The sequence below is a fragment of the Monodelphis domestica genome, chromosome 1, assembly GCF_027887165.1.
Source record: "Monodelphis domestica isolate mMonDom1 chromosome 1, mMonDom1.pri, whole genome shotgun sequence".
Taxonomy (NCBI): Eukaryota; Metazoa; Chordata; class Mammalia; order Didelphimorphia; family Didelphidae; genus Monodelphis; species Monodelphis domestica.
Window position 1 is genome coordinate 466,202,700 of NC_077227.1, and position 24,269 is coordinate 466,226,968.

Below are 24,269 nucleotides of genomic sequence, written 5' to 3' on the forward strand. Positions count from 1 at the left end.
ATTTAGAAGCCATTTTGAGGTCAGTTGACAAACAGTGGAAAAAAGGGGGTGTTTTGGGGTATTGCTACCGCCTTACATTTTGACCTGTTGTCAATAAGAGATCCACTCTGATCCTTTTGCTACTGTGTTAAGATGAAATGGAAATAAAATGCAAACTCTTCTAGTTCTTGTTTGCTGTTCCTGACAACCAGGCAAGCCATGATGATGGAAGAGCAGGGTTTTTCTCCTGGATTAATGATTCTGCTTGAGAAGAGACAAGAGGCTGAGAGGACCTCAGTATATTATTTCCTTTGGTGGGGGGGGGTGTCCTGACCTATGCCCCCCACTTTTATTACATTGTAATCCAAATTTCTTGAAATTATTTTCCCCTCGAAAGTTGCAACCATCTAAGAAGGTGGTGAGGCCCTAGATTGAGTGACTAAGGAATATGCAAAAAATTCCCAAAGGTCTTCTGGAATAGGTACTTCTCTGGAATGTTTTTCCAGCTTAGAGCTGGGGAATGGACAAAACGTCCTCTAGAGCATTCTTTTAATAGTTGTGATCTCCCTAGAAGGTAAGGAGGACTCTGGAATCACAGATACCATTTTAAGAGGGGAAAGTAAGGCTTTGAAAGGCATGGTGATGTATCCAGGGTTAACTAGCAAGTCAGTTACAAAGTAGGAGCTTAGAATGACGCCCAGTCAGTGCTCTTCCCCATGCAACAAGTGACACTTCATAATTCTACAGCATGTAGACTATTTTTTACAATAGGCCTTGAAATAGAACTTGGGGGTGTAGTCTTATTTTTCTAGGCTAAGGAAATAAAAACAATTTTGTGATTGGAAATAGGAAAGGGTTAAAGTGGAGAAGAAGCAGGAGATGGGGCTTGGAATTCTTGGTGCTTACTCTCTGCATCCTTCCTGACCTTGGACTAAAATTTTTATTGTCTCTCTGTCCCAGGTTCTCTCTTCTTCATGAACCTGAGTAATAATGTAAACTTCCCTTGAGATAGTCATACTTAGACCCATCCAGTAAAGGAAAGGGAGCCATGAATACCCAAGACAGCCTCCCAGAAGTCCCCTCTAGAGGAGAGAGTAAACTCCTTTTCAACCCACAGAAAAGCTGTATATCAGAGAAGCTCTTAGGGTTTGAAGAACTGATTTGCCTTAACTGATAGATTCTCAGAGGGTCCCCCTTGTTTTCTCTCCCAATCCCTGGAGGAGTTCTCCAACGACCACATCTCTCTGCCAGTGAGGGTAGGTGCGATGACACCTTTTTGTAGCTCCATGCCAATCCCCCTACTCCTCCCGTGAAAAAATCTGGCTTGGCTTAATCAAAAACAGATCCCATCAGGGTGGAGGCGTTGATGTGTCAGCTGATATTCAGTCTCTGGTTATTTGCTCAGTTCCCCCCCCCCCATCTTCCCAAATCCACCCACCCACCCCTTTCTCCACTGCTCTGGTCCTTATGTGTAGCATTGAAGGAGAGAAAGAAGCCTTCTTGGATGTTACAGGGCAGTCCTCCGAGCTGGCTTCAGAGATCAAGACTCTTCCTGGCACCCAGTCTGGGTTTAGATGGGGGCAGCTTCCACTCCCATGGGCCTTTTGCCAGCCCAGTGGAGCCCCTTCTGCTACCTGGAGGGAAAAAAAGCTGACGAACTGTGGCTTATCCCCCAAACATTCATGACTAAACTGGGCTAGGGATGCACCCGTTTTGTATTGGTGAGCTTGCCCCCAGGCCCAAGAAAGGAGATGCTTAACCAGCTAGGCTTCAGAGCAGCTTTGCTTCATCAGCTTCATCACCACGGGGACCAGGGCACCTCACTGGCTCTGGACCACCCTGCTCTCAGCATTCCCTCCTTTGCTGCGGCTCTTCCCCTGAGTCTGGCTGTATTTCTTTCCTGCAGCTTTAAGAAGACCATTGCTCCGTGGTGGGATGGTGTGTTAAAGCCACACAGAGGAAGTTACGCAGCCTGGATCAGACAGTGAGATAAAAGCTCCGATTGTGATTGAAAGTGATGGCAAAAGGATTTAGCCTCAGTATTAACTTGGAGAGGAGTGGAGGGGGAGAGGGAGAGGGAGATTTCCTAAAGCTCCCAGCCATCTGTCCTGGAGCTCAGCTGGGGGGATGCTGACCGTCCTAGATGAGAAGAGGTGAAACCCACCATAGTCCAGGAAGGACCAAATCCCAACCACTGTGGGTTCTTTCGGTGAGAGGGGGAAACAAAAGTTTAACTTGTTTGTGACCGACCTCCGACTCCACCCGAGTGGGAGGCGCGGGCAGGCTTGCCTGCCCCCCTCCCCTCATCCAGTGTCTCTGGGACGGCTGCAGGCAGCTCCACATGCATCCTGATTGCTCTCCAACCCCAAACTAGCAGCGGCAGCAGCAGCAGCAGAGCAACAGCAGCAACAACAGCAGCAGCAGCAGGAGCAGCAGCAGCAGGAGGAGGAGGAGGAGGGAGGAGAAAGGACCAGATCTCACCCCTACATCCCCCCTCACCCACCCAGTCAACAGTCAGAAGAGAGGCAGAGCCCAGAGGGGGTGGTGGTGCCTTGGCTGGCTGACTGACCTGCGCTCCTGGTGGAATCTGTCCGTCTCTCACTGCGCCTGTTAGAGAGGCTCCAAGCCCGGGTAAGGCGGAGAGGAAGAGAGAAAGGGAAGAGGGAGAGAGGGAGAGAGGGAGAGGGAGCAGGGCTGGAGGGGGGGGGGGGGGGGAGAAGAGCTGCTGCAGCTTCGCAAGGCTGGTTTCATTTTAAAAGGGCTCGGGTGACCATGCAGGCTTTCCCCATGATCCCGCGACGCTTAAAGCAACCCGGTGAATTATCAGATGGAAAAGTTATTTAGTAGCGTCTTCTACTAGGAGAGAACTGGAGTCACCCCTTAGAGGGGTGTGTGTATGTGTTTGTAGCAAGATCTTAAAGGAGAAGGTTTTCTTTTTAGCTGGCTTGGAACGGATTGGGGTTGCTGGTTTGCCCTATTCGGGTTTGGGGGTTTTGTGTTTGTTTTGTGTTTCTTTGAGGTGTTGGGAAAGGATGTCTTGCATAAATAAATCTGTATTCCCATGCAAAAACAATTAACCCTTCACTTGCTTATGATCCCTTCCCTCCTATTTAACTGCCACTTGGGAAGGGCAGAAAGAATACTCTCCCCTCATCCCCTGCCCATACCTCCCCATACAGACTGCAGACAGATGATTGTCAAGTTGCAAAGAGCGCCTTCTTACCAGACAGGACTGGGAAACTTCTGTCCTGGGGCAGACTGCCTCCCCGAAACAGGGAATGGGGAGGTGGGTGGGTGTGTACTAATCGGGGACAGTGTGTGAAGGAGAACGAGGATGTCAGGATGTCGTGGGGAAGGCGAGGGAGCAACGACGCTTTAGGTGCAAGTTGCTTGCAGGGGTTTGGCTTCTCCACAAGAAGTTGTTTGCTTGGAGGTTGGTGCAGCTGCTTTTTTTTTTTTTTTTAATGGTTTTATGCTGGGGAAATGGAAGGAAAAAAAGATGCCACTAATTACTAGGGGGCTTCGAGTGGAGGCTTCTAATTAAAGGAGGCGATGGCAAATGAGTAGGGCACCCTCAGTGTTGGCCGGTGCCAGAGCTTTTATTAAATGCATTATTATTAATTAATAACATCGCCTGCACACAACTTTCAATAAAATTTGCCACGGAACTGCTCAGAATTAGCCCATTTTTCTAATGCAGGCAGCTTGCATCCCGCGGACAGCTGTAGCGTGGACCTTACTTAACTCCAGCCCTGCCGAAGTCAGTTGCCCGCGGCCCCCCACCGGTTCCCCCACCCCATGGGGCTCGCCGAATAGGGAGAAAGGGCTTTTCGAAACAGACCCAAAGGGACTTTTTGTGCAGATGCTCCTCCCATCCCCGGGTCCAAGAGAATGCACCTTAAAAAAAATTCTCAACTACCCAGAACTTTGTGGGGTACTCGGACTAGGCACGAAGGACCCTGGCTTTCACCCCTCGTTTCGGATGTCCTGCCTCTTGGACCATCAGCCTGGAAGTCAGCGCCGAGAGCTCGAGCGTGCGGTGAAAAGCCACCAGTGAGGAAAAGCAGCCGCCCACCTCCAGACACGAATGCCTGATGAGGCGAAGGGAGGTGGAGGAGAGGGAGAGACAGCAGACGCCGCCGGCTGAGAGGTCACCCACCTGGCCTCTGAGCTTGGCGCTCCCATCTTCATTTCTTCTTACCTCCTGCTATCCAGCTTCTCAGGACGGGCCGCTTTCGCTGATCATCTCAAGAGCCGCCTTCCAGTGGTCTCGAAAAGTGTGGGCTGGGAGGAATCGTGCCAAGGAAAGTGGCACCCGATATCTATCACCCCCAAGTTGAAGACCCTTCTAGGAATAGTGCGTCGGCACCTGAGTAGCTGCTCCAAGTTTACTCATTGCACAGGAGCTATCTGCAACTCCAAATGATGCCTCCCTGAGATTCCAGCCAGATTGTGAGGAGATAATTCAATACAATAGGAATCTCAGTTCAGCTGTCCTAGTAAAATCTAATTTGGTGTGTTTAATACCCTGACTATCAGTACTCCTCCCCCGTCTCCCCCACCCCCTTTTGGTTCTCTAGGATTCTTAAACGAAAATAAAGAACATTGATTCTATTTGTTTCCGAGAGCTGCAGTTTCTTAATAATAGCAGGTGGAGATTTATTTTCCAAGGAGAAAGCAATCTACCAGAATGAAACCTCTGATTATGAATATTTCCCCCTCTCGTCTCCCACCGTCTGATTTATGCTTCATTATTCAGAAAACTCTGGTGATCTTTTTGGGTATTGTTGTTTTGGCAAAACCAAGCAGAATATTAGGGTGCTGAAATCACAATCCCCCCCCCCCATGTCTGCAAATGCCCATTTGATTGACTGGTTGTAAATAACCGTCCCCCAGGCAGAGTGTGTTGTTACTGTCCCCCCCCCCCCCATTTTCCAGAGAATGTGTGGCATTTAAGCCAACAAAATTGAAGAGTAATTAATAGATATTTCAGTTTAGCTCCACACAGCCCTCCGCCTGTCTTCTCTCCCTCCTTCCCTCCCGCCGCCAGCCTCACACTTAGAGTCCTTCTACCAGTAATGCCGGCAGAAGCCGTTATGTTCTGCAGGTTAAGGAAAGGGATCCCTAAAGTTAACACCATGTCTAGCCCAGGGAGAGAAAGAGAGACAATTGTTTCTGGCTGGACTCCATTCCCAGCTCTACCTGTCTCTGCTGTTCCTGAACAGTTGGAAGCCACCCATTTGATGAATTAATTAGGAAGGGGCTGTTTTTGGTGAACACAACAACAGCTCTGATATCAGCATTCAGACCTTTGCCTGTCACACACTATTTTATTTTTACTACATTTACTCATGCTGTAAAAATAGAACACAGACGGTATTCTTTCTGAGTTTTCTATCAGGGAGCGCATTCAAGGCCAGGCGAGCTAGCTGTAGCACAGGCTTTCCCTCTGAACAGCACAGAGAGATGAGGATGTTTTAGGTTCTCATTCATCTCCATCAGGAGCCCTTCATCCTGAGAGAAGGGGAAGGGGGAGAGGTTAATACAGATGTATGAATGCCCCTGAACAGGGATCAATGGGGCTGTGATTTAGGGCTTCACCCAAGAACTGGATAAGCCGAGTACTCAATCTGGACTGAGCAAAAATGGCTCATCCACTTTGTCATCTTTGGCAGAGGGTGTGTGAGTGTGAGTGTGTGTGTAAGAAGAAATTATGGAAATATATTAACTTCTCAAGAATCATATTGGAAAATCACCCTTCCTATTCCTATTTTTGGAGTGTGGAATAGGGATCAGAATGATGGTTCACTGTCACCTTTGGGGTGGTTCTGATGTTATATTTAACAAAGTAAGAAACAATAATTAATAACTTGCATCTGGTGTTAACTCGTTATAAGGAGACTGGCCTTTTTGGCCAAATACATTACAGTGGTCTGGTTGAAATGGCAAGGGTCCTTTAGTACTATATTCCTAGTATTTAACATATGTATGAATACATTGATTATATTAATTGTATCATTTATATTATCACATATATTTTCTAATAATTATTGATGAAAGTGATCATGATGACCCCAACAAATACAACCAGTGAGAATTAATTGCAATGTCCTTGGTTCTGAACAGAAAACTCAATAAGAGAAAATATCATTGTTCTTCTGAAAGCCTTCAATATTGCTGGTTTCTTAAATTTAAAAAAATATATATAAATTTTATATTCCAAATAAATTTTGTTTATGGCTTGAAGACTATGTTTTCCTGCCCAGTTTTCTTATTTATTGGCCTATGTTTCTATTACTAGCTATTTGTCTCTACCTATATTCATAGTCTAGTCTCTGACTTTTAATAGCTCTGGCATTTTGACTTGCTAGTAAAGCAACTATTAAATCTTGACTCCTGGGGATCTTCTGAGAAGTCTGAAGACTTTCTCTCCCCCCCCCCCACCCCCCAGATGGGGGGAACTATTGCTGACCTAATCCCTATCACTCCCAATGATAAGAAAACCCATCACCCTTTTTAATGATGTACTTTTTCCAAATGCACAATTCCAACATTAATAAAAATAATCTATGTTTCTCAAGAGACCTTGATACCTAGTGTGGTCCCCCCTTTTTTGGGGAGAGCTTTTGTTCTTGTAAATCTTTATCTCTCTCTCTTTCTCTCTCTGTCTGTCTTTAATTTGTTGCAGGTGTTGTTGCTAATGAGCACTCTCTCTTCCCTTCTTACAATGAAAGACAAGCCAGACCCCAGGTACCTGGATGGATTGGTAGCTGAAGCTTCAGAAACTTCATAATAAGTCGCCTGTGGCTAGAAGCCAAGGTCAGCTGGTCTCCTATTAGTGCCTATCCCCTCTTCAAGTAGAGCAAAACAACCCATCCCCCAATCAACACCTCAGTGGCTTTTTATTTTTTCAGATGAATCACAAGATAGCTGTCACTTTAAACCTATATGAAAGTCTTTCTATTTTTTTGGTTCAAAACATTGCATTCAGTCCCAAAGAAGAATATGTTTCCAGCTAACATGTACACTACCTGACTTTATTTTATTTTATTTCTAATTCAGGCCTGGGGGGTTTATTTAAAGTTCTTTCCAGCACACCACATCATACTTTAAGGACGCTTTAAACCCTTCATTGATTGGAAGGACAAAAATTAAGAGCAATCTGATCCAGCCTCAGGCAAGATCCCTGCGGGTTTTCTCCCTATCCCGTTTTGAAACCCTGTCACCATTTGAGAGTGTGCCCGATTTCATCTGCTTCGTCTCTAGGAAAAGTCACTCACCTTGTTATGCCAAGATTAGGGGGATGTGAAGTTATGGACAACTTTTTGATCTACCTATCAATAGTGTGAGAAACACTGGCTCTGCATTTTCCAATCAGCTGGCCAGACCTGCCTTCAGGACAAAGAGGTTCCATCTTGCCTGTGAACCAGTGGTCCTTGGATCTCTGGAATGTCCCTGGTGACTCCTGTTTAGTAGATGTGGCATCTCCATGTTGAGCCCATCATTCACTCCTAACCCAGACGCTGCCTTTCCAGGGCCTCTCCAGGCCCGGAGTTCACCGCCTCCACCTGCTGTCATGCTGCTCTTGGCATCCCTTCTGTTGCACTGCCTCCCATTGGCCATGGGGGACTACGACATTTGCAAGTCCTGGGTGACCACAGATGAGGGCCCATCCTGGGAGTTCTACGCCTGTCAGCCCAAGGCCATGAGCATGAAGGACTATGTCATGGTAAAGGTGGAGCCTGCTGGAATCACCTGTGGAGATCCCCCAGAGAGATTCTGCACTCATGTAAGTGGATGCCTTTCTTCCCTGTTGACCCATTTGGACTAAAAGCCTGGGGGTGGGTAGACAGGGTGGGATAAACCACCAAGGCAGGCAATGCTTCTAGGGGAGTTTCCAGGTTCTCAGTTCACTGTCATCCCTTCCCTTCTCTGCCCTCCCTCATCCTCACCCCTGGACATGTGCAAAAGTGCAGGTTACTCAGCAGACCACAGGACACAGGATAAGTGAAAACTGGATCCTGATCCAATGGGCACTTCTTCCTCCTTAACATCCAATGGTTACACATCACTATCCCTTCCTCTTCTTCCACCCTCTCCAACCCTCCCGGACGTAGCTGGCTGCTTTTTCAGTCCCAGTCTACTTGATGACACCAGTATGCTCGTCTGGACGGAGGCATTGCTCTAGGGAGAGCAGGCAAGGGCCTGTTCACAAGGTTTAGAGAATCATCCAGTCCTCCCTCCTGGAGATGCTTTCCCGATGGCTTAGAAAAGTGGTCCTCTGCAGACAACATGGGTAGGTCCAATGACCCTGCCAACAAGCCATCCCAGTCGTTGCCTTTTGGGATCATAGATGTAGCACCATGGTTGGCCCACATGGGTTGACCCCTTTCATTTTAGAGTTGAAGAAACTGGGGCCCAGAAAGGCTATGTTATTGGTTCAAGGTCATCCAGGTAGTCAGAAAGAGTGGAGCCATAATTGAAACAGTCTCTAAAGCTAGCTTTCAGTTCTTAATAACATATAATGATCGGAATAAATGAGGACAGTAATGCTGCTTTTTATTAGATATTAAAGAGAGGTGCTCTGTTGTTATTTTTCAAATCCATAGTTTCATTAGTATTTGTTGTTGTTCAGTCATTTCAGTTGTGTCTGACTCTTTGTGACCCCTATTTGGGGTTTTCTAGCAAAGACATTGGAATGGTTTGCCATTTCCATCACCAGCTCATTTTATAGATGAGGAAACTGAGGCCAACAGAGTTAAGTGACTTGCCTAGAGTTGCCCAGCTAATAAGTATCTGAGGCCAGATTTGAATTCAGGAAAATGAGTTTTCCTAACTCCAGGCCTAGCACTCTATCCACTGAGTCACCTAGCTGCCCAGCAATTTATTAGAATGAGAAATTTCAAATAAGGAAACTGGGCATAATGGATAAGGCAAGTGGGTTTGGAGTCACAAAGACCTGGTTTCATTCATACCATGCCTCAAACACTTCCTGAACAAGTCACTAAATCAGCCTGTGCCTCAGTTTCCTTATCTGCAAAATCAGAGAGTTGGACTTAATGGCCTTAAGATTCCTTCCAATTCTTTTTTTCCCAAGCAAGATATCCTTTATTAATAGGGGCATTCAACCTACTAATAAAGAACAGAAAATGGTGTACCTGCATTTTCTGTCTTTTTTTTAAATGATCCCTTCCAATTCTATGATCCTCCTATTATGGCAATTATATTTAATGTCATAATCTTAGAGTTGAAGGGTATAGTTGGAAGGGGACACCAAAATGTTAAGTGACTTTTCAAGATCATACTGCTATCAGAAACCAAGGAGGTCTTGAACTCAGACTACCTCTCACTAGTGAAGAATAGCCAGAAAAAATTAGGAACAACAATGCCAACCTTACGGTGTTGTACTCTATAATGCATCAAGCATTTCCACATAAATTCTCACGTTGGCTCTCACAAGAGTCCAGTGAGAGGGCAGAGAGCATTATGCCCATTTGGAAGTGAGAAAATAGGGCTTAGAGAGACTAAGTTTCTATCTATGATCATGTGAGTAGTAAGTGGTAGACCCAGGAATAAAAATCCAAATATCTTTGATGCCTGATAAAATGCCGCTTCCTCCTCTTCTGATTCCGTAAGAAATCAGTTGCTAGATCCAAGCCTCCTTGAACTCCTTCCCTAAGTTGTGATGCAAATCCTTTGTGACCTTGCAAAGGTCTTTCTGCTTCTCTGTTGAAAATAGGGATGCTATTGCTGATCAACATACATGCATACACAGTTCCACGTTGAAGCGAATTTCTGGCACGTGGAGATCCATCCAAGAGGATCCACATGGATGAGGGTAAACCCTCCCATGCCTGTAGGAGACTGAGAAGGTCACCAGAGAGCCCAGGATTGGGAGAGGGCAAGGCTTCCAAGAGAACTCCGATGAATGCCTTGGAGTCCATGGTTTTTCTGAACTGGGGAGGGGACAAAAAGTCCAGAATGAGAGTACCTTGGAGGTAGCAACCTTATTCCTAGCATGTGAGAGAACTTCTCTCCAACCTCCAGAGTGAAAGACAGCCACTAGCTCTTGTATTTAAAACCTCGAATGTATTTTTTCTTTTAAATATTAATCATTGCCTTTTATTTGGCATACCGCAAGGCTTGTTTGGAGGGGGAGGGGAAATGGCTGATTCATAATTCAAAAGACTCACTTTTGTTTAAAGAGCTTCAGGGGTCAGAGACAACCATAAAAGTCAGGTCAGAAACCCTCCCCATCCATATCCAGTTAAGAATCATAACCTCCTTCTTCCCTGCCCCCATGCCTCACTCCCTGTCCCCTGATGGATGGAACCCTTGTCTCAAGACTGGCAGATCAAGGACCAACCAGGCATAATTAGCCACTGGCCAGTATGGGTTGAACTTGGTCCTGGACAGAGTCCCCCGCCTCCCAACCCATCCCAGTTAGGATCCCTTCTCCTCCGCACACCCCCACTCCCCTCACCACCAGTCCCCACATCCACCCCCCCCATGTGAGTGAGAACAGAATAAACTGGAAGCACCCTAAAGTAAAACATGTCTAATAGGGTCTCCTGAATGCAGCATCTTAGCACCTCTCCACCTGTTGACCTCCCTTAAATATTTTATCATGGGCTGCCCTTCTAGCCTTGCCTTTGATTACAAATGTGCAGCCCACAAGAACGAGACTGTCTGGTTTGGTGGGGAGAGTATTGTACCTTTGAGGTGATGGAGACCACCCTTTGAGGACTTGGCTTCCCCTGGAGCCCCAGGGGCAGAACTGTGACCCCTAGGAGTTCACTTTCAGGATGGTGGTAGCTAGAGTATAATCCAGATAGATCTCATATATGTGGACATCTCTTTCTACATATACAAAATACACATGTAGTCTAGAACTGTGCATGCGTCCCACATATATTTCATGTGTGTGCATATATATACATACACATATATTATAGAAATCTATGCATGTATATATGTGTATATATATGTGTGTATATATACATACAAAATACACATGTATCATAGAGCTGTGTGTATCCCAGATATCTCTCTCATATATATACATATATATATATACATATATATATACATATGCACACATATTATAGAACTCTGTGTGTGTGTATCCCAGTGCCTGTTAGTCTCCATGGATTCTATGATTTAAAGCTGGAGGAGATCTTGGTTTAACCCCTTCATTTTGCTTATAACCCTTGGCCTAAAGTGAAGTGATTTGGTCTTGGTGTCACAAGTAGCATCAGAAGCAGAACTTGAAGCAGCTTCACTGACTCTCAATCCAATGATGGTTCTATTAAAACTACTAATAATAGCTGCCATGCATCCACTAGTTCAAGGTTTGCAAAGCACTTTATATACATTTGTTCATTTGAGCCTTATGACAATGGCCAAAGGGAGCATAAATAACATTCTCCCCATTTTACAGATGAGGAAAGTGAAGTCTAGAGATAGTAGGTAAATGTTTTCCTCAAGGTTACACATGTAATAAGTGTCAGAGGTGGGTTGAACCAAGCAAGGTCTTTCAGGATGTATAATGCCATCTCTTATTTAAGGCTAGAAATAAACAGCAGAGCAGGTATAGTCAGGATTGATTTTACCAACTAATTTTGCCAACTAATCCCTAACCGTGATTGCCGTAAAGGTCAGTGTGGATCCCTAACAACAATGGGTCCTGTGCAGCTATCCCCTCTTCCCCATTGTTGGCAATTCTGTAAACACCACAGTCCCATCTTCCCTCCATCCAAAGTCAGCCTGTCCCCATGCTAGGAAAAACTCACGATGCCAGAGACCGCCCATACTCCAACCATTGTGTTTCTACAGATCTAGCTACATGTCTGAAACTCTGAGTCTGAAAGCAGAAAGCAGACCAGGACGTGCAGCAAGGAACAAAGGAGTGGTTGGTTTTTTCAGGGGTCTGGGGTGAGAATTCTCCCTCTCCGCAGCCTCTTTCCTTCTTATTGTTCTCATCAACGCCCTTCTGGCAAGGCCACCTGAGAAATGAATTGTAAATTTCACTCTGGCGAGGAAGGGGAGGGGAAGATAGACAAGATAAATGAATAAATAAAAACCTGGATGGTTCTAAATGCACAATGAGAATTAATAGGGAAGAGCTCTCAACCAAGGATGCTTGGGCAAGGGTGAAATTTGAATGAGAGCTGCAGGGCTTCAGAAAGGGGAGCATGTCACCTTCTCAGCTTGGGGGAAACACAGAGCCCCAGGAGCCACCATTTGGGTTTATGGACTGGGGACGGGGAAAGAGGGGTAGCGGATGTTACCTGTAGACATCTCTGCACTCTCAGCCTCCCTTTGTGGAGGGCGGGAGGTGGCTTGGCATAGTAAATAATTAGGCAGTTCTCTGCAAGGAAAAAAGGTTGCCAGCTAGCTAGCTACCTGTGCTGCTTATAAAAAAGGAGGAAAAAACTTTCTTTGTGCCTTGGAGACAATAGCCAGTCTCAGGAGAGGGATGGTGGAGAGAGGGTAAGAGCCAGAGTCCAGAATGATCCTTTGTGCTGTCTTGGCCGTATCACCATTACCCCAGCATCTCGAATAGGGAACTGGGGACTCAGAAGCAGGAAGACCCATGTTCAAATAATACCCCAGGCCCTAACTGGATTTTGGCCAAGGCACTTCTTGCAGCCTCAGTTTCCTCGTCTATAAAATGGGGGTAATAAGAGCACCTATCACAGGAGGATCAAATGAGATCATATATGTATAATACTTTAGAGTGCCAGATAAATGCTAACTATTATTACTTATGGACACTGCAGGACTGGAGTGGTGTGGTAGGGCTGTGGATGCATTTTGCTCATTTGATAGTAGCAAGTTAAGGTGTTTGGAAGGATTTTGAGAAATCACATGTGTGTATATTTATATACACATATCAGATATCTATCTCCTATATATATATATCATATATCCATAAATATAGATGCATATAAATGAAATAAAATATATGTATGTGTATGTGTGTAAATGAACATATACATACACATACATGTATATATACATACATATTTCAATTGTTCAATCTTTTTTTTTAGTCATATCTAACTCTTTGTGATCGCATTTGAGGATTTTTGGGCAAAGATACTGGAATGGTTTGCCATTTCCATCACCAGCTCATTTTACAGATGAGGAAACTGAGGCAAACTGAGTGAAGCGACTTGCCCAGAGTCACCTAGCTAGTAAGTGTCTGAGGCCAGATTTGAACTCAGAAGGATGATTCTTCCTGATTCTAGGCCCAACACTCAGTCCATAATGGTACCCAGCTGTCCCCTCTGCTCACTCACACACACACACACACACACACACACACACACACACACACACACGTATGCATTCTCTCTAGATATTTATATCTGTCTCTCTATATTCACATCTATATATCTCTTTATATCTATATATAAAGGCAATATAATTCAGTGGGGAAAGGAAAGTTGGATTCCAGTTCTGGTTCTGCTACTTAAAACTTGTATAAACTTGGGCAAGCTGACATTTCTCTGAGCTTCCGTTTATTCATGTCTAAAATGAGGATTTGGGGCCAGAGCAAAGGTGGCAAATATGTGGTCCCACATTACAACCCAAAGCATGCTGCCATGTAGCTAAACTGGACTAAAATGTAATTGGGAATTTTTTTTAAATAAATGAAACTACAGGGGCAGCTGGGTGGCTCAGTGGATGGAGAGCCAGGCCCAGAGATGGGAGGTCCTAAGTTCAAATCTGGCCTCAGCCACTTCCTAGCTGTGTGACCCTGGGCAAGTCACTTGACCCCCATGGCCTAGCCCTTACCACTCTTCTGCCTTGGAACCCATACACAGTATTGATTCCAAGACAGAAGGTAACATTTAAAAAAAAGAAAGAAAAAATAAATAAAAATACAATGAAATGTAGGGGGATGCTAATATATATGATTTTCTAAGTCATCTTAGGTCCTCACGTATGTTTTAGTGGCCTTCATTTAAGTTTGACACCACTGGGTTAGAAGATGTCTAAGGACCTTGCCAGCTCTAAAGCTATGATTTCATGATTTCTGAAGCAGCAACAGTTCTTTCTTAGTACTTGGAGGGGCTTCTTTCTCCTGAGATTGACCCCCTCAAAGGTATCATAAGGCTGCCATTTTCTTGATTGCAGAATCTTAAAATTTCCAGCCAGATCAATCGTGTCAGGGTTAACATAGCCCCAAACTCTTATCTCCCTAGTACTGCATTTGTTTCGAAGCAGTTCTTTATCACAGTGGTATAGCTATCCCAGCAGTCAATAGTCAAGGGTAAAAAAAAGGACTGTCCTTGAACACCAGTTTCTTATTTGATTTTAACAGCTCTGTTACTCAGTTTACTTACTTGCCAAGTTTATACTGCCAAGGCTGCCACACAAATTAACTGATGGCAGCCAGATATAGAGTGAGTGCTCCCCAAATCCTCCTTCATATCAATAAGTATTTGACACTGAATGCTGCATCTAAAATGAAGGTCAGAGGCTCTGTGCCTCTCGCCAGACCTCAATATGTATGGAAGGGGCAGCTGGGTAGCTCAGTGGATTGAGAGCCAGGCCTAGAGATGGGAGGTCCTGGGTTCAAATCTGGCCTCAGACACTTCCTAGCTGTGTGACCCTGGGCAAGTCACTTGACCCCCATTGCCTAGCCCTTACCACTCTTCTGCCTTGGAGCCAATACACAGTATTGATTCTAAGAGGGAAGGGAAGGGTTTAAAAAAAATGCTCTCGGGGGCAGCTGGGTAGCTCAGTGGATTGAGAGCCAGGCCTAGAGATGGGAGGTCCTAGGTTCAAATGTGACCTCAGCCACTTCCTAGCTGTGTGACCCTGGGCAAGTCACTTGACCCCCATTGCCTAGCCCTTACCATTCTTCTGCCTTGGAGCCAATACACAGTATTGACTCTAAGACTCAAGGTAAGGGTTTAAAAAAAATATTTATGGAAAAGTTCCCACTTATGGGATGCAAAGCTGCCATGCTGACTGATTCAGGTCTTTTTTACCCACAGAATTCCTTCCCCTCAGCCCCACAAATGAGTATGAACACACATGTACTCCATCATTAAACTAACATTTACTGAGTGCCAACTAATGTACAACATTTCTTTGTTGGGTGCCAGGGGAATAGGAGAGGGAACAGACAGGGACTCTGGGACCTGTAGAAAAAGCCTGAATGGAATCTGGAATTAGAAGGCCTGGGTTCAAATTCTGACTTGAGCATAATAATTTGTGGCATCTTGGGCAAGTTGTTTCATTTTTGTGGGTCTTGGTTTCTTCATCTATAAAATGAAGGCTTTAGCCTCCAAGATTACTAAAACTACGATCCCAAACTTTTTTTTCTAGAAAAGCTTATAGTCTAATTGGGAAACCAAGCCATAAACATGGAGAAATGTAAAAGATGAATAAGTACTCAATAGAGCAGTATAGGAGATATTATCAAGCAGTGACTGATCAGTTTCCAGGAGAGAGGTATGGACAGGAGTTCAGAGGAAGCAGCTTTTGGTGTGGGCCAGGAAGAGGAATGTAGGATCAAATATTTGGATCTAAAAGAGACCTTACTAGAGATGGGAGGTCCTAGGTTCAAATCTGGCCTCAGATACTTCCTAGCTGTGTGACCCTGGATAAGTCACTTAACCCCCATTGCCTAGTCCTTACTACTCTTCTGCCTTGGAACCAAAACACAGTATTGATTCTATGACAGAAAGTGAGGATTTAAAAAAAATTTTTTTAAATAAAAGAGACCTTAGAAGCTGAAAGAGACTTTAATAACAACCTAACAACTCTTTCATTTTACAGGTGAGAAAACAGAAAACCAGAGAGGTTTAAGTGATTTGCTTATCGCCACACTAGTATGTGAGGCAGGATTTGAACACAGGGCCCTCACTCCACATTCATTGCTTTATCCACTATTCCATGAGGGATTCAAGCTACATTTTAAAACATGGCAAGGACCTGAAAAGATAGGAGAGGGAAGAGTATGTCTAGTCCCCTTGAATGTGCCACCCTTGCCCCCAGTTTTTCCCTCTGATGAATCTCCAAGTCCTATGGTATTCAAAAGGCCAACAGATGCAAGAAAATGCAGAGAGGTTCTGGTAGTCGAGTCCATCTCTGACCCTCAGCTAGAAGCCACTTCGGAGATTGAGTTTCACCCAGTCACTTTAGTTAAAATAGTCCAATGATCTATTTAAATGCCCGAGGCAGGACCCTGCCTAGGATAAGAATAGTTCTGTTTGATGACATCTTGTTATACAGTGAAATCTCCTTCCTGGGGAGCAGAGAACCGAGAGAACTGGGGCAGCAGCTTGCCTTGGTCCAAGAGGCCTGTCAGAGAGGTGCTGGCCTGTGGAGAAACAGAAGGGAAAAATTCTCTACAGCAGGGCTTCCTGACGTCTTGCATGTGTGGAGTACTTGTCAATTTCTAAATATTTCCTGACACACCTTGGAGGAAATCAGTAGGCATCCCATACCTGATAGAAAAAAACTAAATAAAAATATGTACATACACAAACATAAATACAGCTAGATGGGCAGAGGGAGAGAGAAAGCTAGCTAGAAGGATGGATGGATAGATGGACAGGACAAGACAGGACAGGAGAGAACAGACAGAAAGATGGACAGGCAGGCAGATAGATGGATGGATGGATAGATAGACAGACAAGCAGGCAGGCAGACAAATAGTTAGATAGGCAGGCAGGAAAACAGATAGATAGAGAGATAGAGAGATGGAAAGAAAAAGACAGAAAGATAGAAAGACATAATTAGGTAGAAAGAAAGAAAGGTGGATGGATGGATGGATAGATAGATATAGACAGACAGATAGAAAGACACGGATAGATGGACAGGCAGGCAGGCAGGCAAACAGGTAGATGATAGAGAAAAAAGATAGAAAGACAGAATTAGGTAGAAAGAAAGGAAGGAAGGAAGAAAGATGGATATAGATAGATAGACAGGCAGATAGATAGATAGATAGATAGATAGATAGATAGATAGATAGATAGATAGATAGATAGATAGATAGCAAGGGATACTGTGGTGGTAGAGAAACGTGTGTGTGTGTGTGTGTGTGTGTGTGTGTGTGTGTGTGCATTGGGGGATGTAACTGGGGGTAAAGGAGGATAGAACGTCTTTCAAAGAACAATCCCAGTCATAGAGATGGAAGAGCTTTTCTTATTCAAACTGCTTCCTCAAGGAAGGCAAATGATATCCTGTTTTAAAGATAAAGCAACTGATCAGAGAATTGTGGGATTTGTTAGAGCTAGAAGGGATCGGAGAGGTCAAAGGACCATAGATTTAGCACAGGTGGGACCTTAAAGGTCAACTAGTCCAGCTCCCTTACTTGTTAGAGGAGAAAACTGCTGCCTGGTGGAGGAAAAGGATTTGCCCAAGGTCAAACACCAAGTCAAATTAGCAGAGCCAAGACTCAAGCCAGTCTTTTGTCTTCAAGGTTGGAGCTTTTCCCCAAGCCATTGATGGCCAGAGAGGTTAAGTTATTTGCCCAAAGTCATAGACCTAGTTAGTGGCAGAGGATTTAATTATGATAATGAAAAGGGAGGAAGGCACAGAGGGCAGATGTGACCACAGTGAAAAATAGGGGTGATTTGGTCACTCTAGGGAAGAGGGATTAGGGATCACAGGCCACTAATACTCAAAGCAGTCAGTCAATCTGCAAATATTTATTGAGTGCCTTAAATGTGCAAGGCTATGTGCTTGAGATTGAGAAGGATACTAAGAAAGTTAAGAAAAGGTCTGAGCCTTCCTGCAGGCTTATAGTCTATATAGGCTGACCTAGTGTATGAGTGTATGCAGAGATCAGTATCAAGTACCTCACAAAGGGGCATTTAGAGGACAAAAAAGTCTGCCTGGGTTAGGATAGTCTTGGACGGCATCAGTGGGGAATAGGATCATAGATTTAGTGCTGGAAGAAACCTCAGAAACAATCTAATCCTTTTTATTTTACAGATGATTTAGCCGAGACTTTAGGAGGCAAGATAATCTATTAATCATCAGAAGTAGAATTCGATTTCAAGTTCTCTGATTCCTGAGTCAGGACTCTTTAAACGCTACCAAACTGCCTCAGGTCAGGACTTGAACTCATCCTTGAGGTTTAGATGACATTCATTAAGGGCAGAAAGGAGGGGAAAAGGTAATTTCTCAGTCTCAGTGCCCCTTCTCATGCTAGCGACAGAAGGGGGCAGGGCTGAATGGAAACCAGTGCATCTTGGCTGGAGAGAAGGGCTCCTTCATAGAAGCAGTGGGAAATGGGATGAGATGAGTAGCGAAGGTGGCTTATACCTGGGTGAGGAGGTCACGGTCCATTCAAAGAACTGAGGGAACAGTAACTTACAGTCCCTTCAGTTTCCCTCTCTGAAAAGAGGATAGGTTGGGGCCGGGTGATTTCCAGCTCCCGCCTAGCTCCAACTTCTGTGATTCTTCGTGAATTTTTTTAGTGGAGGTGAGGGAGTGAGGGAGTGAGGAGAGGGGCAGCAGAGCATATGGGCAGATCTATTTGAGGGCGAGCCGGAGAAGCTGCAGCCCTGCCTGAGACATAACCTGCTCACAGTCAAGTCGGCCAAAAGATGGGGCTGGGAAGCGTACTCCCTTACGGCCAGCTCCCAGCGCCATTCTCAAGGATGGATTGATTCGATTGTGGGAGGTGAGGGAGAAAGGAATGCACTGAAGCTGCTTCAGTTTATCGTATGGGAAGATGCATTGCTAGCATTCCCCACTTGGGTATACTGAAGAGGCGTGCACTGCCTGCATTTCTGCTGGCCAGCTAGCTCATCCACAGTCCAGCCTCGATTATCTGTGATGCTGGAAAGGAGCAGGGATGTCGGGCATAGGAAAAAGCGGATGACTTCCAAATCACCCGCCTCTGGTCGGCCTCATTCGATTTCCATCCTTGGCGGCCAAGTCACTTACACGTATCAAAACTGGTTTCTATTCCTCTAGCACATACAAACTCCTGGTGGACGCTATAGTAGGATACGGCATTGTAGCAACAGATGATGCCGTGATTCCCAGACTCCATTCCCATTTTTTGCCACCAATCAGTTAGGTGACCTTGAGCAAGGCACTTAGGGGCATGGCTATAGACCTGGAAAAGATCTCAGTGGTTTACTAATCCCAACCCTTCATTTTACATTTGAGGAAACTGAGGCCCAAGAAGATTGTAACATGCCCAAGGTCACACAAGTGGTGTCAGAGGCAGGATTTGAACCTGGATCCTCTAGAGCCAGTCCCCTTTCTAGTATATGATGCTGCCTTCATATCTTTCCTACCACCTTACCCTGGGGCCTCAGTTCCTTCTATCTGTCAAAAAAAAAAAGAGGGGGAAAGAAGGCAGAGATTGAATTAAATGATCCCTTCTGGCTCTGACATTTTGACTTCTAAAGTCCCTTCCAATTCTAATACCAAGAAGTATTTTTTTAGTCTCTAAACCAGCCTAAAGTTGGACAAGATGAAAGGTATGGAGGTGGAATGGGCATCCTAGGCCAGTATTAGCAATGGTTAATGTTTCTTTATTTGCTTGGGGCAGTCCTGTCAAAATTTTTTTTCTCCACTTGGAGAATTCCAATGTGGGAAATTCCCTACATTGATGAAGACTTATAATTCATCTGACATTTATAATCTTAGAGTTGCCTGGATCACTGAGAGGTCAAATGACTGGTCTTCAGTCACCCCTCATATATATTCCAGAGGCAGAACTTGAACACGGGTCTTCTAGACTCCAAGACTCCATTTCCACTCAGTCCACTAGTCATGCCAGCAACAGGGAGGGGAGGAGGGAAATAAGCATTAGTATAGAACCTACTATCTGCTAGGCACCATGCTAAGTGCTTTTTATACATCTCATTCAATAAATATGGAGTCAAAAACCCAAATGCAAATAGCCCAGTTACAGTCACAAGGACCACAGTAGAGAGAAAGGGCGTCCCAAAGGAAACCCAATGTAGCAGTGTGTTATAGCCAGTCTCAGAAAGGAAGACCTTTACTATAGAAGGCACTCAATAAATATATGATTCAGTTCAGCAACAACAAATTAAGGACCTACTGTGTGCAGAATGTCTAATAACTCTAGGTGCTCATAGAGATACAAAACTTGAATAAGACCAGGTCCCTGCCCTCAAGGAGTTACCATCTAGTAGGTGATTGGCAAGCACAAATAACTATAGTTCAAAGTCCTCCATAGTAGGTACATAAAGGGCAGCAGCTGGTACAGTGGATAAAGTGCCAGACCGGGTGTCAAGAGGACTCCTCTTCCTGAGTTCAAATCTAGTCTCAGATACGTCCTAGCTATGTGACCCTGGGCAAGTCACTTAACTCTATTTGCCTCAGTTTCCTCATCTGTAAAGTGAGCTGGAGAAGGAAATGGCAATCCTTGCCAAGAAAAACCAAATGGCAGTAGAAAGAGTCAAGCCACAATTGAAATGACTCAAGAGGAGCAACAACAATCGGTATTCCAGGAGCATGGAAGAAGTGCCAGCAAAAGGTCTAAGGTCTGTGTGCTCTTCTGCATCCTCATTCTGGGTCAGGGTACCATCCTCATCCTCTTCATCATCACCATCTTTGACATCAGAGAGTGGTGTATGACTGTTCCGCACAGAGAAACAATGGACCATCCAAGTGGGAAGGGACCTCAGATGTGATCTAGTCCAACTTCCTCATCTTAACTGTGGGAAAACAGGCTTTGTGACCTCCTCACAGTTACTCTACACACTGATGTCAGGAGTCAAGACTAGAATGCTGGCCTCCTGATTCCAAGCCCAGTGCTCTTTTTTTTTTCCCTTTTGTCTTAGAATCAATACCTTGTATTGGTTCCAAGATAGAAGAATGGTAAGGGCCAGGCAAATGGGGGTTAAGTGACTTGCCCAGGGTCACACAGCTAGGAAGTGCATGAGGCCAAATTTGAACCCAGGACCTCCCAACTCCAGGCTCGGCTTTCTAACCACTGAGCAACCCAGTTGTTCCTCTACTCACTCACCAAGTGCTCTTTCTAAAAGGGAAGAATGGATTGATGAGAACTTAGAAAATACCTTATTGATATGACAACCTGTGGTTTATCCAGCTCAGAATCTGGTCAGTCTGAGGCAACTGGGGCCATTTTGGTGGGAGAATGATTGTAGTCCATGACACCAGCCTGCAAAGTTAAAGATATTCCACCAGTCACCAGATCACCTCAAGCCAGGTAGCAGCCTCCTGCTGGCCAGAGACACTCTGAGGTTAATGAATTCTCTTTTTGACCTATTTTGGGTGTTCTCTCATACATGTAGCAAGGCTACAGGGGTGACTCAGCTCTGCTTGAGTGGTTCACCCCACATCACAGGCTTTCTCTGGGCGCAGACAGGACAGAGGCGACGGTGACCTCCTTAACTGGCATGAACTTAACTGGCATGAACAATAGCAGCAAGTACCAGCCAGCAGGAGTAAAAGTGAGGGACGGGATGGGGAGTGGTAACAACAACAACAACAACTCACAATTCAAGAGCATATTTCTTGCAACAGCCCTTTGAGGTAGGGTCTGAAAGCACTATTAGCCCCACTTCACAGATGAGAAAATTGAGACTTAGGGAAATGATATGACTTGCCCAGGATCATACCATCAGCGAGCATCAAGGCTAGAATTCAAACCTAGGTCTTTCCTCCTAATTCTAAACCAAGGAGTACTTTTTCAGATGTGTCTGACTCTTTAAGACCTCATTGGGTTTTTGGGGGGATTTTTGGGAAAATGTTATTAAATTAGTCAATTTAGAATATTTTTCCATAGTTACAAGAATCATGTTCTTTCCCTCCCCTCCCCCACATGCAATTCCACTGGGTTTTACATGTGTCATTAATCAGGACCTCTCTCCATATTATTGATAGTTGCACTGGGGTGATCATTTAGAGTCTACATCCCTGATCATATCCCCATGAGAGTTTTCTTAACAAAGATACTGGAGTGGTTTGCTATTTCCTTCTCCAGCTCATTTGACAGATGAGGAAACTGAGGCCAAAAGGGTTCAGTGACGTGCCCAGGGTCACATAGCTAAGAAATATCTGAGGTCAGATTTGAACTCAGGAAGAGGAGTCTTCCTGACTCCAGGGCTGGTGCTCTATCCACTCCTTTACTACCCCTCCATAGGGCAGATAGGAAACAAAGAAAGGGGTCTCTCCGCAGGAGAATAAAACCAGATTATTATAAGCAACTATTATTGCCGCCAAACAGAATTAAACTGTTAAAACTCAATTTATCACACAGATTCAGACTGGGATTGGTTGTTTTGTTTTATCAGACTTCTAAGGTCATCAGTTCCCAATGCAGAACTCTCTCTATCAATACAGGTCAACTTTCTCTGCCATGTATATTCATAGAGTTAACTGGGCATTGAGAAGTAACAATCACAGCTAGCATCTATAAAGCACTTTTATGTTTGCAAAGCACTTTGCATGGAGTGACTCATGGGATCTGCCCAGCAGCCCTGTGAAAGAGATGTCATTCAAGCGAGATGTAATGAAGTCAGTATCCATCAGAAAAAGGCCTTGAACTCGGGTCTTCCTGGCTCTGAGACCACCTTGTTCTCAGCCCCTTGTGTTACAGGGCCTTTCAGGTCAAAGTCATGGCTAAGTCATCCCAATCTGAACTAGCTAAGATAGTCTGTTAAGTGAAGATTTCTTTCTAACTCTGACCCCAGTTAGAAAGGGATCCCACCAGAGATGCTTAAGAGTTGGCTAAACACTGTATCTGGGAAAGACTGACCTGTGAGTCTAGGTGCAACTCTTCAGCGCGTTCTTTGGTGACTTTGACGAGCCCCTTTTCCAGAGATGCCAACTAGGAAAGGGAAGTAGGAGCTATGCAGAAAACCGCTGAAACTTAGAGATCCCTAGCATCACCATCATGGGGGTATTCTCTCTCCTTCTCTGTCTGTCTGTCTGTCTCCCTCTCTCTCTCTGTCTGTCTCTGTCTCTCCACCCTCTTTCTTTCTTTCTCTCTGTCTCTCTCAATCTTTCCCTCTTTCAAACTCTCTCTCTCTGTGTATCTCTCTCTGTCTCTTTCTCTCTGTCTCTCTCTCTTTCCTACACACACACACACACACACACACACACACACACACACACACACACACACACACACATACACACACACACAGAGGCACTCATACACGTGAACATGCCAGATTTCCTCGCCTTACCTCTTTGTTCTTGGGGACAGCTAGGTGATGCAATGGATAGAGCACTGGGTTTGGAATCAGGAATATTCATCTTCATAAGTTCAAATCCAGCCTTAGATACTTCCTAGCTGTGTGACCCTGGGCAAGTCACTTAACTCTATTTGACTCAATTTCCTCAGCAGTCAAATGAGTTGGAGAAAGAAATGGCAAACGACTGTAGTATCTCTGCCAAGAAAACCCCAAATAGGGTCAGGAAGAGTCAAGCATGACTGAAACAACTGGATAACAACAACAAACCTTTTGCCCTTAAATATTCCTAGTTATGACACTACTCTTTCCTTTTCTGCTCCTCAGTTTCCAACTGGAAAAAAGGAGGGTTAGCCTAGAAGACCTCTAAGGTCCCTCCAGCTCAGGTGTTTTATGATTGCACCAAATATATAAGAGATTCAGGCCCTGCTTTTGAAGAACTGACATTCTCTGTCTCAAGCATCCATACTGAGTGATCCAGGGACCAGAGAATGGAAGACCCAGGCCACTTGCTTTATTCTCCATCCTTTCTGCTATCTCTGCCTTTTGGCTATTTGACTACAAAAGGTTGGCAGGGGAAATCAAAGGAGATAACAAACATGCCAATCCATTCCTTTACTGTGTGGATCTCCAGTGAAAGGTTTGGAGAGGAAGGAGGCAATAGGAAATCCTCCAGTGGGTTATCTGTGCTAATGGGTAAAAACGAGAACGTAGAAAATGGAATCTGTAGATAATCTCCAAATCTCATTTTAGCCAAGAGCTTCAACCTCCTTCTGTCACTAACCCCATCTAAGAATGAACAAGGAGCAACATTTGCTGGATTTAAAGTTCCCAACTGTTCCTATCCTTCCCCTGACCTCTGGCGGAAAGAGCCAAGCAGAGAGAGCCGTCTGACAGCTAATCAACAGAGAGAAGAGAGCTCGAGCTGGGAAAGAACCTTCTCCCTTTCAATGAGTTAGCTTGTTCTCAGCCAGGGTGGGGACATCCCTGGGAAGTCTGGAGACTTCCAAGTTCTGCTTTTTTTTTTTTAACCTTTACATTCTTAGTAGCACTCTAAGACAGAAAAGCAGTAAGGGCTAGGCAACTGGAATTAAGTGACTTGCTCAGGGTCAC

The 24,269-nt window shown here is 44.8% G+C and overlaps 1 protein-coding gene and 1 long non-coding RNA gene across 3 annotated transcripts in view; one reads left to right on the forward strand and one right to left on the reverse strand.

Annotated features, from left to right (window-relative positions):
- Positions 1-599: 599 nt before the first annotated feature.
- LOC130456464 (uncharacterized) lies at positions 600-2,903 on the reverse strand. Its single transcript, XR_008915351.1, has 2 exons — positions 2,549-2,903; positions 600-1,951 (listed from the first exon to the last, which is right to left on the reverse strand). It is a non-coding gene; the product is annotated as an uncharacterized LOC130456464 (long non-coding RNA).
- The window catches only part of NTNG2 (netrin G2), a 104,184-nt gene continuing 81,816 nt past the window's right edge, over positions 1,902-24,269 (forward strand). The window contains exons 1-2 of one of the 2 annotated variants that reach the window (XM_007475189.3): positions 1,902-2,610; positions 6,668-7,768. In XM_007475189.3, coding sequence (XP_007475251.1) covers positions 7,469-7,768 — 300 coding nt within the window. In that variant the 5' untranslated portion in view covers positions 1,902-2,610; positions 6,668-7,468. The remainder of the gene's footprint in view (positions 2,611-6,667; positions 7,769-24,269) is intronic. The other variant, XM_003339635.4, reaches the window with a different exon arrangement.